The sequence below is a fragment of the Taeniopygia guttata genome, chromosome 3, assembly GCF_048771995.1.
Source record: "Taeniopygia guttata chromosome 3, bTaeGut7.mat, whole genome shotgun sequence".
Taxonomy (NCBI): domain Eukaryota; kingdom Metazoa; phylum Chordata; class Aves; order Passeriformes; family Estrildidae; genus Taeniopygia; species Taeniopygia guttata.
This window is the reverse complement of record NC_133027.1, coordinates 67,921,836-67,936,433: the sequence shown is the minus strand read 5'-3', so window position 1 is coordinate 67,936,433 and position 14,598 is coordinate 67,921,836. Positions and strand designations below refer to the sequence as shown.

Here is a 14,598-nt window from a genome sequence, read left to right as displayed (position 1 = left end):
AGACTTGACTCAAGGTGCTCACCACTAATTACCTACATACTCCATACTACCATGCTGACACTATTTTTTGGGGGAAGCTTGGAAGTGATTTCCTTAGGTGACTAACAATAATTCCTCTACCAGTGAAAGTGCCAAATCAGGGCAAAGAGCTGGTGGATCTGGGTAAAAAGTTCCACATCACAGCAGCTGCCTCTGTTGTATCTGACTCATGAATAAGAGGCTTGTTTTCTATCCTGACTTTCAATTAAATTTTGGTAAACACAGACATTTACCAAAATGCTTAGAACAATTTATCTGACTCCTGAATGAATGGTTGTGTTTCCTGGAACAAAGTCAAAGCCTGAAGCTCTATTCAGAGAAAATTTCCAAAGATCAGTGAACGGCAGAAATTTCTGTCTCTGTTTCTGACCTTTGCAATGTCAGCAGTTCAGATTTTCAATGTTAACAAACCAGCATGCAAGGCAGTACAAGACTTCAAGACAGTTTGGGTTTTTTTCAACTCTTTCTTTCTTAAGGATCAAAATTGAGGGGAGGGAATGCTTCCATCAAGGTCATCACAACCTGGAGTCCATCAGACACAAAACCTGATCTTTAAATGCTTTTCCACCCTTAAGAGCCCGCTTTCTAGAGCAGCTGAGCTCCCACACCTTCACACTGCAGTTTGAGGGAACATGGATGCTGCCCTCAGCTTTTCAATGGAGATGGCCAGCGTTGGCAACTGTGGATGAAGATGCCAAGATGGCCCAGAAAGGTGCCCAGTTGCCCACACCAACTTCCAAGATATAGGAAGCCAAGAACATATTAGCCTCTAAGTTTCCAGATATGTATCTTTTGACCGCAAAGCCATCTCTTCTGGTAAAATAATATTTAAAGCTTCTCCAGTCCATTCTGTAAGTCTGTAACTGCTGTCAACACAAAGCTTCCAGCAACTGTCATGGATCAATTAGCAATTTTGTGTTTTCCTGGCTGTTGATCTGAGGCATGATGGAAGAAGAAAATTAAAAGTTCATATCCTCCCCCTGCTTTCATGTATCTGCTCATGGTCAGGCACACCTCATCCCAAACAACTTAGGTTTAATATTGTGATCAATGTTGAAACTATTTAATATGCTAAATCTCATTTTATCCTTAAATAGTCCCCCATAAAAAAGAATACTGTTTCATGGTGAGTTTTGCATTTAAAAGAATATTAGGGAAGAACTGCAAAAGTTATGAGACCTGCAATGACGCCACCCGTCAGTCCTGTGCTAAAGTGGCATATTGGCTCATGCTCAGAGATCAAACCAGCTGCTTACTTTCTTTACAGCTAGATCTGACAATTGATTTTGCAGATTTCTGAAGCTATGATTCCAAAATCCCCAATACCTGAATTTAAGAAATGTGCCAGCTGATCTTCTTGCACCACTGAGGAAAAGATTAAAATGAAGGTATGCAATATACGATGTGGTTGGATAGATCAAGTGTTAAAAATGCATATACATATAAATAATTAACTTCTTAATGAACATAGCAATGTCAACGACAATGCAAGGTAATTTCTATTATCTTTTAAACCAAGACAATATTAATTCGATATATTTGTTTCAGTTCTGCTTAAAGTAAAATTTCATTGGCTATATATAACATGTCTTAAACTTCACAGTCAGTACTGAAATAACACCAGGTTTTACAGAGTCAGTTGTAAGAGATGCCAATCATTGCACTCCAAATGAGAAGGCGATCCAAGTAAAGTACAGGCTCTACCACTCACTTTTAACATTTTCAAAAAAGAAAATGTAGTAGTGTTATAAAGTTGTAGTAAAAACCCCCACCAATCAATAATTTCCTCAACCCTCTTGTCCCATTCAGAGATGATGAAGCAGAAATCCATGCACACACAACATGAAAAACCTTCCAGCTTTGCACACCAGGCGGTCAAGACCCACTCAGCTGACAGAGGGCACATAGCAAATAAGAAACCTTTCACATTCTATGCCTGTATAGGACATGTCATTAAATTTAAGGCTATTAGACAGTTACACTGATACCTCCCCCTTCAATTACGCGTAATGTACAAGCTTGTCTGTCCACAGGGCTCTGCAAAACCAGAAGACAAATGAAATTTAAACAGCTCTATAACATGGGAAAAATCAGCCCTCCTTGGATTCATCTAACTTCAGCTAGGGCTGAAAGGTGTTGTGTGGCAGTTGTTCAGAGCTGTGTTCTCTATGGCTCATCACACATCTTGTACTCTACTGCCTCTTCGAAACCTCAGAAAAACATCCTCTCTTTCTTCTCCAAAAGCCACAGACATATCTTGTTTTGACATTATGTCTGGCCTGCAACATCTCATAGCAGACCATCAATCTGTCCTGTCACTGCTGTTTCACTGAACTCTCTGCAGTTCAAGTATGCCTGAAGGCTGAGTCAAATCCAACTGGATCTCCATTAGACAGAGAGCAAGAAGTAATTCCACCATTTTGCCTTTTTTGAGAGATGTCTGTGTACATGCAAAGTGATCAATATAAACCAAACTAGCCACCTTCCTAGCTTCTCAATTTCTTATTTAACTTTCATTCAACACCTACTGCCATGGGACCTTGGAATGCAACAAAAGCTGGCAGGTGTTACGACAGTTCAGCAGTTGTACAAATTTAAAATTTTTTATGGATAGCTTATTCAGCATTATTGCCATTATCTTAACCCCAAAAAAGACAAAAAACAACAAAACCAAATCAAGAACTTGAGATGAGTGAGATTAGAAGCCTGGTGTAAAGAACATTACAAGTAACTTAGCAGCAAGAACATTAGAGCTCCCTGAATTGCTCTGTTTCTCAATTTTCTTCTGAGGCTGAAGAGTTACAGACATAGTCTGAACCTAAAAATCTGTCTGAACATTCACAGTGATAAACATAGGCAGAATTATGACATTACTACGCAGTGCAAATCCAACTCAGTGTAAGGACCATAATTCAGTGGTAGAAATCTGGAACTTGCTGTCAGCTTATTCAAGATCAAACTGAATTCACTGGCAACACTCTACACAGTAAAGCTGAGCAAACTAAGGACCAGGCAAGAAAAGACAGAGGAAAAACACAAGATGGAAGATGCCTCAGTCTCCCACTTTTCACACATCCAGTTTGAATAACAGCACTACATAGCAATGATGGGAAATTGGTAACCAAACCCTTTTATTTAAACATACCAGGTATCTTTCCTCCTGCCTCATGTTGGGGGTACGGATCATGTGATTCTGTTCTCCTCGCCAGTCTCCGAAACGTCGAAAAAAATAATTGGATAGGAATCGGTTGACAGGATCTCTAATAATATTGATGTACACGGGCTGGTCTCCTCCAAACCTGGTGGGAAGAAAAATGGGTGAATCTCATCACAAGTTTCCACACAGACATGTATCTATTATCTCTCATCTGAATGCTTTCAAATTACTTCCTACAGAAATTCAGACCTTTAACAAGGTGAGGAATGAAACTGAGAATCTTACAACTAGTTTCTAAACCTTTGTAAACGCATGTAAGATCTTCTTAGGGAACAGTAAATATGGAATCACATTAAGCTATATGCGTACTACAAACATTTTAGTTGAAAACCATTTTTTACACTGTATCAACAGTTTTGCTTCTTGAGTTTTCTCCTTGCTCTTTTCAGATTAAGAACCTTCTGCAGGTGAATCAGAGAATGAGCATTTCTTCTTCTCAACACACTTCTTATCTGGGCAGTCATGTTAGAACAGGCACCACCCAACAGTAGCTGCTGTAAGGCAGCCTTGGATCACCTTCGCCTGTACAGTAAGTGTAGTAATGTGCAAAGGATTTTCAGCTTACTTTGAAACCTTTCTTCCAAAAGCTTCCTCTGGATGAACTGATAGACATGAATGGGATTTCCAAATTTTTATTTGCTGGAACTTGTGCAGAAGCTCATCCCCTCATCCCCAGTCTGCACCACTGGCTGGTTTGGAGGTTATTTCATGGTTATGCAATACCTATCCCTGTACTGAACTTCATGAACTTTTTTTTGAAATCAATATGAAAATTCTTGCTTCAAAAAAGAAATTAAGTATCAATGTTGCGTACATGCAAGTCCAAGGAAAATGAAAGGGTAATACCAGCTGTGACCAGGCTTGCTCAAAAGCAAATTGTGGTATAGATATCCACAACTTAGAGATGAGAAAATAAGCCAGAGCAACTTCACCACCTTGAATTTACCCTCTTGTATGCCTCTTCCTGGTGCTAAGTGACAAACATCTTGAGGTCAATAGCTGGGATACCAAAGGAGAAAAGGAAGAAAAAGAAGCTTGGGAATGTTTGAGACTATACTGTATTTTCAGAATGTTAAAATACTGATTGCATATTTTAGATCAACACACAGCATCAGGAGGGCAAGCCTAACTGGAAAAAAAAGGGCAAGTTGCTTATACTATTCCATGGTCAAAATTTAAAAATGGATATTCATGGAACAGACTTATGGACTAGAAATTCTGTGAGACAAAGAATAAAATAAAACCCTCCTAGACTGAGAAGTTCACAGGATAAATTCAACTTGGAATTTTCCTCATCTAAGAACATCGATTATACTTCTTTCTCCTGTTTCCCCAATTTAAGTGAACAATTCTCACTTAAGTACTAGCTTATACTTTATTTTTGCGAGCTTGAGGACATAGCCATATTGAAGTACTTAAAAACTATTCTGATGATTTTCTGAGTCATAATTTATACAATTTCTTCTAAAATGTAAAATACTAGATTAAAGAGAGAAAACTGAAAAAAAACCTTTAAATTAAAAAAACCCGCAGTTTCTCCTCATCTTTTGAGGCAATGAATAATTGAATTTGTATAATAATTGAATTTGTATAATAAAAGATCAGGGCTTCTCATAAATATTGAAGAGGCAGCAAAAGTGTTTAAAATTACGAATTCTAGTAAAACACAAGAGAAAAATCTCATAGAGTTTAAACCTGATTTTTTATCCTGCATGATTCCCCAAACTCCTAAATACTATCTCATGAGTAACTATGCCTATCAGTAATCTCATTGACTTTAGTGTTGCAGGATCACTGCCATATGCTCCTTGCTTCCTGATTAGTGCACTACCCAGTTTAGACATGGATGTGCAAATGAAATATTCTGAATTTAGTACTCTGGATTCTTCTCTAAGCTTATCTTTGCTGCTTTTTATCTTTATACAGAAATAAAACCTACATTTCAAAAAAAAAAAAGCAAAGCATTCCTGCAAATACTACAGGACAATGTGGTCATAAAGCTTCAAGAATATTTACTCAAATAGAAAGCTTCAAGAATATTTACTCAAATAGAAAGCTTTGAGTGGATGCTTTGGCCTGGTAGTTTTGAAAACTAAACTCTTCAAGTAAAATTGCTGGAAAGAATGGATTGCATCTAAATTACTGAATACATTATCTTCCTGCTACTTGATACAGATAACAATAATCAAAAGACAGAGGTGAGTGGAGGAGGGCAAAGAAAAGGGGAAGCAGTAGAGAGTAAGAAGTGATGACAAGAACAAGTTGTCTTAAGATAAAGACAAAAAAGCACAAGATTTATAGAAGCAAGACAGCAGAGATGTCCTTCTCCAGGTTCCATAGAGGATGTTAAACCTAAATCACTCACCAGAAGAGTGAAAAATGAAAATCAGACAGCTAATAATCTGTCTTGATAGAAATTTTCAATACATATTGACTTTTCTGAAGTAAAAGGAGGGGTGGGATTGCATAACCAACCCCAGACCGTAACCCCCAACCATATTCCCAGAGCCCATCCTTTTGCTGGTAAGGTCATGTTTCTGAACATGAGAACAGTAAATTCAGGACCAAAAGCCCCGAGAAAAGAGGCTCACACAAGCTCAATCATCCCAAGAGGACAGCTGAGAGAGGAGGTCACTCTTTCACAAAAGCTACAGAGGAACTTCGATTTCTGAAATGCAGATTGTGCATGCTCCCCAACACAGAACATCTCAAATTTCTGATTTTCTGCACAATGTAACCAGCTGCTATACATCCAGCTGCAGGTTGCTCCACCAGGCAACAAGCAAGGAATTATTAGAAAAATCAAGTCTGTTCTGGTCCTTATTCAAATATGATTTTTTTTTTAAACATGGGATATTTATATTTATATATTTATATATTTATATATTATTATTATTAATATATTTATAATATTTCAAATTCCAACCATTTGTTTCTATGAACTGTACTCAGAGTCATTTATGGAAGTTAAGCAGCACTCACATAGCATAAAAAATCCTAATGGTTAAAAAAAAAAAATCAAGTACCTTAAGCTATTTAAAGTAGAAAAGGGCAAATCAATGCTCCACTTGTTCAAGTATGTTCTGCATATTTTTAGATACCTATCAATCACAACATATTAAATGCTCTCCCGAGTGAAACTTTTCAGATTAACAACACCCACATGAAAGTGCTCTTGGAAAAAAATAGATATATGCTCTCATTATACATGACATCACCTTATTTGCATTCAAACCCCTATTTTAAAGGATTCAAAATGGGACATGATCATATTTTCTAGGCCTGAGTAGCAGACTTACCTTCTCTGAGTGGGATCATGACTGGATCCTGCATGATGAAGTTGCACAAATATTCTTATCTCCAGCAGCACATCAGCACAACTGGGAAGAGTGGGCCAGGATACCATCACTCCACCAGAACATTGTACATGGATACAGCAACCCCCACAACATTCTTCCTGGACTTAATGTCTCCTGATTTATTTTATATGTACTAGTAAATCCCATTAGTTTTAAGTGATCTGTTGTTGAAGGTATATTTTTGGAGTCGTCATAAAAAAAAAACATTTGCAAGCTCTATCAATGATATTTAGCTTCATTAATAACATATTTCCCTATGTCTTTTTTAATAAAAGCAAAATAAATTTAAAAAAAGCCTGAGAAGTATGTGAGCTTGCCCCTTCACATTTCTGATGAATTCCAATTTTAATATTTACATGATGAAAATCGTAATTTAAAACCATTTACAAACCTCTTGCAAGCTAGGGAAAAAAAAATCAACCAAAGTGACTTGCTTGACTTTAAAATGGAGGCTCTCTTAGCTGCTATTATTTTTCATTTCACTTCAGGAGGCTGCTGACTTTGCATTTAATACAAAACTCTTCACAAAAGCAGAAGACAGTTTCTTCGTCCTTGAAGGCTAAGCACAACTCCTCAAGGAAAAGATGACTCCCAACCTGTTCTCTGTAAAAACTTTGTCTGCCTCTTACTCTTTTAACATACACTGTTTCCCCTTAAACAAAAAGGGTGGTTGCTAGAAATTCAATATAATGGAAGAAAACAAGAATTAACAGCCATATTAATAGGAACAGGCATAATATTAATAGGAACAGGCATATTGTGTCCTTCTTAAAAAGGAAGTACAATTTCCTTTTCCAGTGCCATACAACTGAGAAACACACACTGAGAGTACAACTGCCCAGCCATGTTTACCCATCAATTATGTTAGAGCCCCATTACCTGCCCTGCAGCACAGCTTCACAGGGAGGTCACATAAAAGCACTAAGATAGAACCTTCACCTTTTTAGGATTTACATAAGATGCAGTTACCTCAACATTTATCTTCTGAAAAAGTTCTTTTGAAATATTAGTTTTTATAACATCTTACATCAGCACAAACCTGTGGCAAAGCAATCCCCTGCACACAAAGCACCAGGCACTTCTGGGATGCTCCAGTGATCCTCCTCAAGGATGAGATGCAAAGAGGAATGGGCTGAGGTACTGCCAGACTCCATAATCAAGAGTTTGTTTATCTTCCTGCTCTTGCCTGTAAGTGCTTCTCTTGCAGCCTTCACCCTCATGCTGTGGTCATGTTTTCAACCTTTTCTTTAGAACTGGGGGAGTTGATACAGGGCATTTCTCTACTGATGCACCTATGTCACCTACATGGTTATTTCAGTCTTAATAGTACTGGCATAGCTGAACTGGTACAAGGACTATGCAGAGCAGACTTCAGTTAAAAACTTTGGCTTCATGAAGTCTTTTTCCTTTCTTGCAGAGTACTAACCAGGCTGCCTCTCCCCAGCAAACTGAACAAAAAATTATGCCAGTCTGCTTTTTTGTTATCTCTCTCTAGTTTATCCTAGACACAAAACAAGTATGGCAGAGAGGTGATGTAATTATCATCCCTGGAAGCATTCAAAAAACATGTAGATGCAGCACTTAGGGACGTGGTTTAGTGGTGGACTGGCAGTGTAGGCTAACAGTTGGACTTGATGACCTTAGCAGACTTTTCCAACCTTAATAGATCTATGACGCTATGAAATAAGCATTTTCATTTCAAAACTTTATCTTTGATTGACCTGCCCTTCAATAAGAGGTGTGTGCAGGGATACAAAATGCCCAGTGGTTCAAGGTTAACAGTAAAACAGTGCACACTCCTCATTAATCACCCTTTCTGGACCTGAGATTTCAATAGTAGAAATTTCAGTTTCTGAAATGATGTGTCTGGGTCACATCACTGTAAAATTACAACTAGGTCCTCTAGGAATTGTTTAGTAAGCTGCCTCAGACCACTGAATGGCTAAAAGATAACACTGTAAAGCCTTGTATTTCACTATCCTGTAATCTACCAGAATATTTTATGCTGTATTTTGTCAGTCATTTATGCATGCTAAACAATTAAGGTATATTTTCTACTCTATGCTTTTCAATCTCCTGAGGATATCAGAGAAGTTAAATATATAAATTCACAATGAACAGCACAAACATGGATAAGTATTCTGCACAGGTCCCAAGTAAAGGAAATACCAACTATATTTTCATTTATGTAATGCAAAGTTACAGCTGGAATCAAGTAAGAGCATAAAAACTAACTCTCCATGAAAGACTAACAGCAGCTAAACTCCGCATTAATTAAAACCACCTAATTCCAGATACTCTGTATTTAAGACTTCCAAAGGTCTGGCTCAGGATCTCTCTGGACCTCTGATTAATGTTTCACTGTAATTCAGAGATGCAAATGCTGTGCATTACATAGAAGAATAGGAAAACTAATTACAAAGTATTACAATAAATTTCCCGCAAGTAGTAGAATAGCTGATACAGCTCTTTGGAAAATATTAAATCAACAAACATGATAGGTAGAAAAGATGTATTTTCAAAATTGAATGAGACCACAGATTTGGCTGAAGTAGTTACATTAGCATAAAATCCTGGGGCTCAACTTCTTAGGAAGGTTATTATGCAAAGGATGCTGCAATGTACTCAGCATTGCATATTCAACTTCCTGTATGAATACATTTATCAAAGGGAGTATGGGAGACTCCAGCCATCCTGTGGAAAAGGCTGTTGCAGAGAGCAAGTCAAGGTTAGGAATGTCCACATGGAAACTGAAATACAGTGAACTGTGTGTAACAGAAAAACAAACCATTGTAACTCAGCAGTATATATCATGTATGCAATCTATAAAATATAAAAATCAATGTAAGTGGAAGTTATAACATGGCTGCCCCGTCGCAGATATGAAAATCTGCCGTCAGAGAGGGACTGTGGACGTCACTTTGCTTGAGGCTATGAACCTACACAGTTTATTGCAATAATCTGTGATTAGAAGCTCTGTGCAAAGTGGTAGTATTTCCAGAAAACAAAGCTGCAAAAGGAGGGAATAATGAAGGGAGTGGTTTGTTGATAAAGAGCCGCTTGAGCCACCAGGCAAGAAAGACATAAGAAAACATTTTGCCTGTAGTATAGCAAATGAAAACCAAAGGATCTAGAACCTGAAGAAGAGCATATTCACAGGGAAGGAATAGTTCTGGCAAGGACATGCATACTTCCACAGTTTATCAGCAGTGTGGGAAACCTTACAGTCCAGAATAATAATCCTAGTTTCCCTTTTTTTGAGAAGCAGGAGGCAAGAGGAGCAAAGGCCTGACACAGCACTCGTGTGACGATTCATAGAGTCCATTTTCAGAAAAACATGAACAAAGTATATTGCAGCATCACAAAAATGATGAAAAAAATTAAAAGCCTCCAGCTTGCAAAAAGAATGAGAAGGAAAAAACACAGAGAAGGCTGAGAGTTGACTGCATGACAGTGTGTAAGAAATTATACATGAAAGTACTCAGGTGAAAAATTTGTCGAGTCTTTACATAGTGGACAAATACACTCTGAGATCTAAGGAAAAGGAGTCAATTGGATTTCTCTGAAAAATTAGGAGTAAAAATAACTCATAATTTACTGTCTGGGAGAACAATTCTCTATTGAAAGAATTTATCAAGTGCAGCAGATTCTCTGTTACTGGTGATTTAGAATCAAGACTTACATTTCCTTCCTGAAAGATGAAAGTTTCGGGTTTAAACTTATTTATCAAGGATAAAAAAAGCTTCAAAATTACTCAGAACTGTCACCGTCGATCTTTTTGTCTAAAGGCAAGATCAGCTATGCAACTGCCACTAACAGCTTCAAAATCCTGAAGTACAATCTATTCTGTATTTGCTTTGCTGTCCTTGTTGTTCTAACCTTTTCCTAAATGTCTGATCTAGGACTCGATATAATTCCAGTCCACCACTTGCATTATCATTACTCATTAAGAACTGCATAGTGTTATGACAGTCCCCTCTTTCCCTGTCTTCTCTAATTGCTTTTCTTTTCCTGTGATTTTAGGTAATTTTTAAAAATATCTTATCATTCTTATTCTCTTTTGGATCCCTCTGGACTAATAATCGTCCTTCTTAAATCAAGTTACTCTCAAATTGGTAATCTGAAGTGTGATTGTGAGCATAGAAGCTGAACAACAGTAAAAACTGGATAATTATGGAGTTATGCCTACCCTCACCATCAGTAACTAGACTTCAAGCAACAATCTCTATTCTGAGAATATCATGTTATAAGCTCAACAAAAGATAAAAATTCCATTATGCAAAGAGTACAGGAAAACTCGGGGAATAAAATCTAAACTAAATGATCTTAAAATGTGTGGGAAAACTCACCATAAAGCAATGCTTTAAAAAAAAAATAAACACCAAAAAAACTCTACTTAGATCACATAAAGGTCAAACTGCACATTAGATTTGTGTTTAGCCTTCCATCAAGTCACAGTTAAAAAGCATCATTACACACTCACATAATTAAAAAAAGGTAGTATAAAAAAGGAAAAAAAAATATGTAGGAGGGATTACAGCACCATGTGGCCATTCATGAAATGTGTACTTTACAAGGCAGACCTCCCATGATGGTAGAAAGTGTTTCATGATGTGTTAGCAAAAAGTACAGATTATAATGAACACACATAAAGACACAGTGTTAAGGCCATGCACATGAGTTTAGCTGACATTTCCCTACTTTTAACAGCTTACCCAGAGGGTAATTTTGGTTTTTGCTACCAGATTTTTAATGACATTTCCCTAAGTGTGTATTTTTTTTCAAAAGGATAAAAAAATCCCACAACATAAAATTAGTTTAATAAATAATCTTGGGTTGCAATCATTGTTTCAAGACGCTGATTCAAGGAGGCAAAGAACCTAATCCCTCCCACAGCTGAACTGTATAGAGTCAGTGCAAGCTGATCCAACTACTTTGCTCTTTGTACAAAATATACCTGAGTTTGCATTCAAAGGGTCCTGGACATTTAGCATCTTGTTATGCCAGCTCCATGCATTTGCCCAACACACTCTTTTCAAATGCTAGTGCAGCATGGTTAACAGACATAATAGACATGTTCTATAAAACATGAACATGCTGTGTGGCATTACTTGTTCCAAAGAAAAGAAGAAACAATAATCCTCAAATTACTAAAAAATCTGGGTGTTGTGACAAAAATTGCATGACTCTAAGACAATGAAAACAGCATCACAGAATCACTCTGGTTTTACTGACCTCCAGTCAGTCTATAAAAAAAGTGAAATTCTATTTCCAAATCAGTGGACCAAAGATATACATATGTAGGTTAAGTCATTGCAAAGCAATATGTTTATTTGCCAAAAAAAGATTGTAAATGTATCATCCAGCTCTTCCAAATTATCAACAAACTAACATGCAAGGCTTCCAAACACAAGCTGCCAGCACAGAGTGTGTTTCAGCTTTCAGACATGAAGCTTATTCACATGACAAAGTTAATTAATCCAGATTTACCTCCTTTTTGTTTGTTAGCTATAGACACATTTTGAAAGAATAAGGGAATGGTGTAACATCGAAGTGCTGTGTAAAACCACAATTTTTAGAGCTGCTTCTGCATTAGAAAAAACAGAGAACCAACGGCTAACAAAAAAGGCTCAGGAGCATTCAGAAATCAAGTTTCCTTTTGGGCATATCCAGACCAAATTTTTTTGTTCATCCCTGCCTTCATATAGCATGTGATTTATTGCTATCCATAGGTCAGAATTCAGGTCAGAGTTGAAGGAAAACTGCCAATCTGATCATCACTGCTGCATGTGACAATGTCTGCCACTAAAGCAGCTCAATTTATTCATTTTTATTAGTTAGTGTTGGCCATTTTATCTGTGCAAAAAAGTAACAAAGAAAAAAACAGCCATGCTGATACAGACTGTCTACCAAAAAAGGCATGTTTCAAGAAAAACAAAAACTTTACACATGAACTCTGCTAATGAAAAGCAGAAAACTGGAAATATGTCTTATGATGATTCTAGGGACTAAAGGCAAGCTCCCTCCCAAGCAGAAGACCCAAAGACCTTTCTCTCCTCTCCTAAACCTGTCTCCCCACACCTCTCACACTGAGCAAGGACACAACAGAGCAGGGGCTGGCATCCAAGCAGGGCACAGGGAGGTGCCCGCTGGCTGGGGCCCAGCAGAAGTCCACCAGCTCTCTTTTGCATGGCTTTCCCTTCAGCAGATGTACCTGCAGTGTGGCTGCCTCAAAAGTCAAGTGACCTACTCCATGTGGTTTTAAAGTGGCCAACATGTTCAGAAATAATTTAGCAATTCAGGAGAGAGAGGATAGAAAGACAGGCAGGACACCTGAAACTGCTGCATGGCTCTCATTTCTTTAGAAACTCATGCCAAGAGTGAAGCATTGTCCCCTCCCTCAAGCACATGCACATATGTTAAATACACACTTAAGATATTAAAAACTGCAGCTGAAAGGAAGAAGAGGGCACCAACGTGACAGCACAGAAAGGATGACTCCTGACACAGCAGTGCTGGGTGATAATTCATCCTGACTGAACAAGTAAGATATACTGAACTGAATTATAAGGGCTAATTAAATTGTAAAATTAAGTAGAATTAGTGCTTTATCTCTGCATCTTCTTAGCACATTATAGGAAATTTTAAAGGAATTAATTCCTCAGTGGCCTATAGCTACTGCAGAAAGTAAAGAATTCTCCGCTCCAGTGAGACATGAAAAAGCCTGTTTCACTTTCTAGGTGGTTGTATTAATGCTTCACCCTTCTCTGACGTAACCCTGCCCTGATCAGCTAGCCTTCAAACAGGCAAAACTCACCAGTCACTGAGAGAGGCATGTCATTAGATTTTTACACAGTGACCTGCACCGCTCACTCTACCCCAAGACAGGAAGGAATGCCCGAGCTCCCTGCTCTGCCCAAACAGGGGTATGTAAATGCATGCCTGGAAGATAACAGTTTGATGTTGGAGAGATACATGCTTCTTTTCCCGTGGCCAAAACAGATGTTGTGCAATTCTCCACATCTCTGACTCATCCTTACCCAAAACCACGGCCTTGCCACTCGCCTCTGCATTCCTGCAAACGTTCTTCCCGCTTCTCTGAAATCTGTGACACTTGGAGCACTCACCCAGTGTCTTGAATCACTGCCCAGTGACTGTTACAGTTAATTCAGCAGATTACTGAGAAATCAAGGGGGGTTTTTCCACAAATTTGAAGCTTCTTCCTGATTAATTTTTTCTTGGACTAAGTAGATGACAGCAGGCACTTATGGTGATGCACAGTGAACAAATTGCAGCTATTCTGAAATAGCTTTTTATCTCTCTGCAGGTTATTCCGCTTCTTCACAGCTTCTGCACTCCAACACTGGACTGCCTGATCTACCAGCAATGCCTGGAATCTTTACCTGCTTAGAGACATTATTTAATATTTGCTCCTGATTAACACTTTGGATGTTTTTCCCAGCAACATTAGTATATAAACTTCAAATCAGAAAAAGACAATAAAAATCCCCAAACCCAAAAAAAAACAGCACCACTTTCTACAAAATAAACAGTCTTGAAATGGACTGGAAGGAATAGCCACCCTCCAGAAGCGTGGGGTCATCCCCTAAAACTAACCATCACTGCACTGGATAGACTGGGAACAGAAGCTGCAAAACACTTTGAATAAAAGCTTTCTGTATGACAAGGGCTATGTAGAAATTCACTAACGTGAAAGAAGAACAAGACAGTTTGATAATTTTATATCTTCTGTTTGAAGCTGGAACTATGTAGAGTTATGTCTGCAAAAATTCACATAAGATTTGCTTTCATATCTCCTTTTAATATTTATCTTTCTGTCTGCCTCTTTGCACTACTTTGGATTGAGAAAAGATAGTACTGAATCTGAAGATGAAGTAAAGGAGGATTCATTTACTAGGCTGAACCTACAGGCACTCTTAGAAAACTGTTCAAGAATGAGGGGAAAATGGCCTTGGCAAGCAT

The 14,598-nt window shown here is 37.9% G+C and overlaps 1 protein-coding gene across 3 annotated transcripts in view; it reads right to left on the bottom strand.

Annotated features, from left to right (window-relative positions):
• Positions 1 to 14,598, bottom strand: part of UST (uronyl 2-sulfotransferase) — a 149,520-nt gene that overhangs the window by 51,079 nt on the left and 83,843 nt on the right. For 2 of the 3 annotated variants that reach the window (XM_072927066.1, XM_072927067.1), the window contains 2 exons: positions 6,556 to 6,636; positions 3,185 to 3,338 (listed from right to left, as the gene is read on the bottom strand). In XM_072927066.1, coding sequence (XP_072783167.1) covers positions 3,185 to 3,338; positions 6,556 to 6,636 — 235 coding nt within the window. The remainder of the gene's footprint in view (positions 1 to 3,184; positions 3,339 to 6,555; positions 6,637 to 14,598) is intronic. The other variant, XM_030268195.4, reaches the window with a different exon arrangement.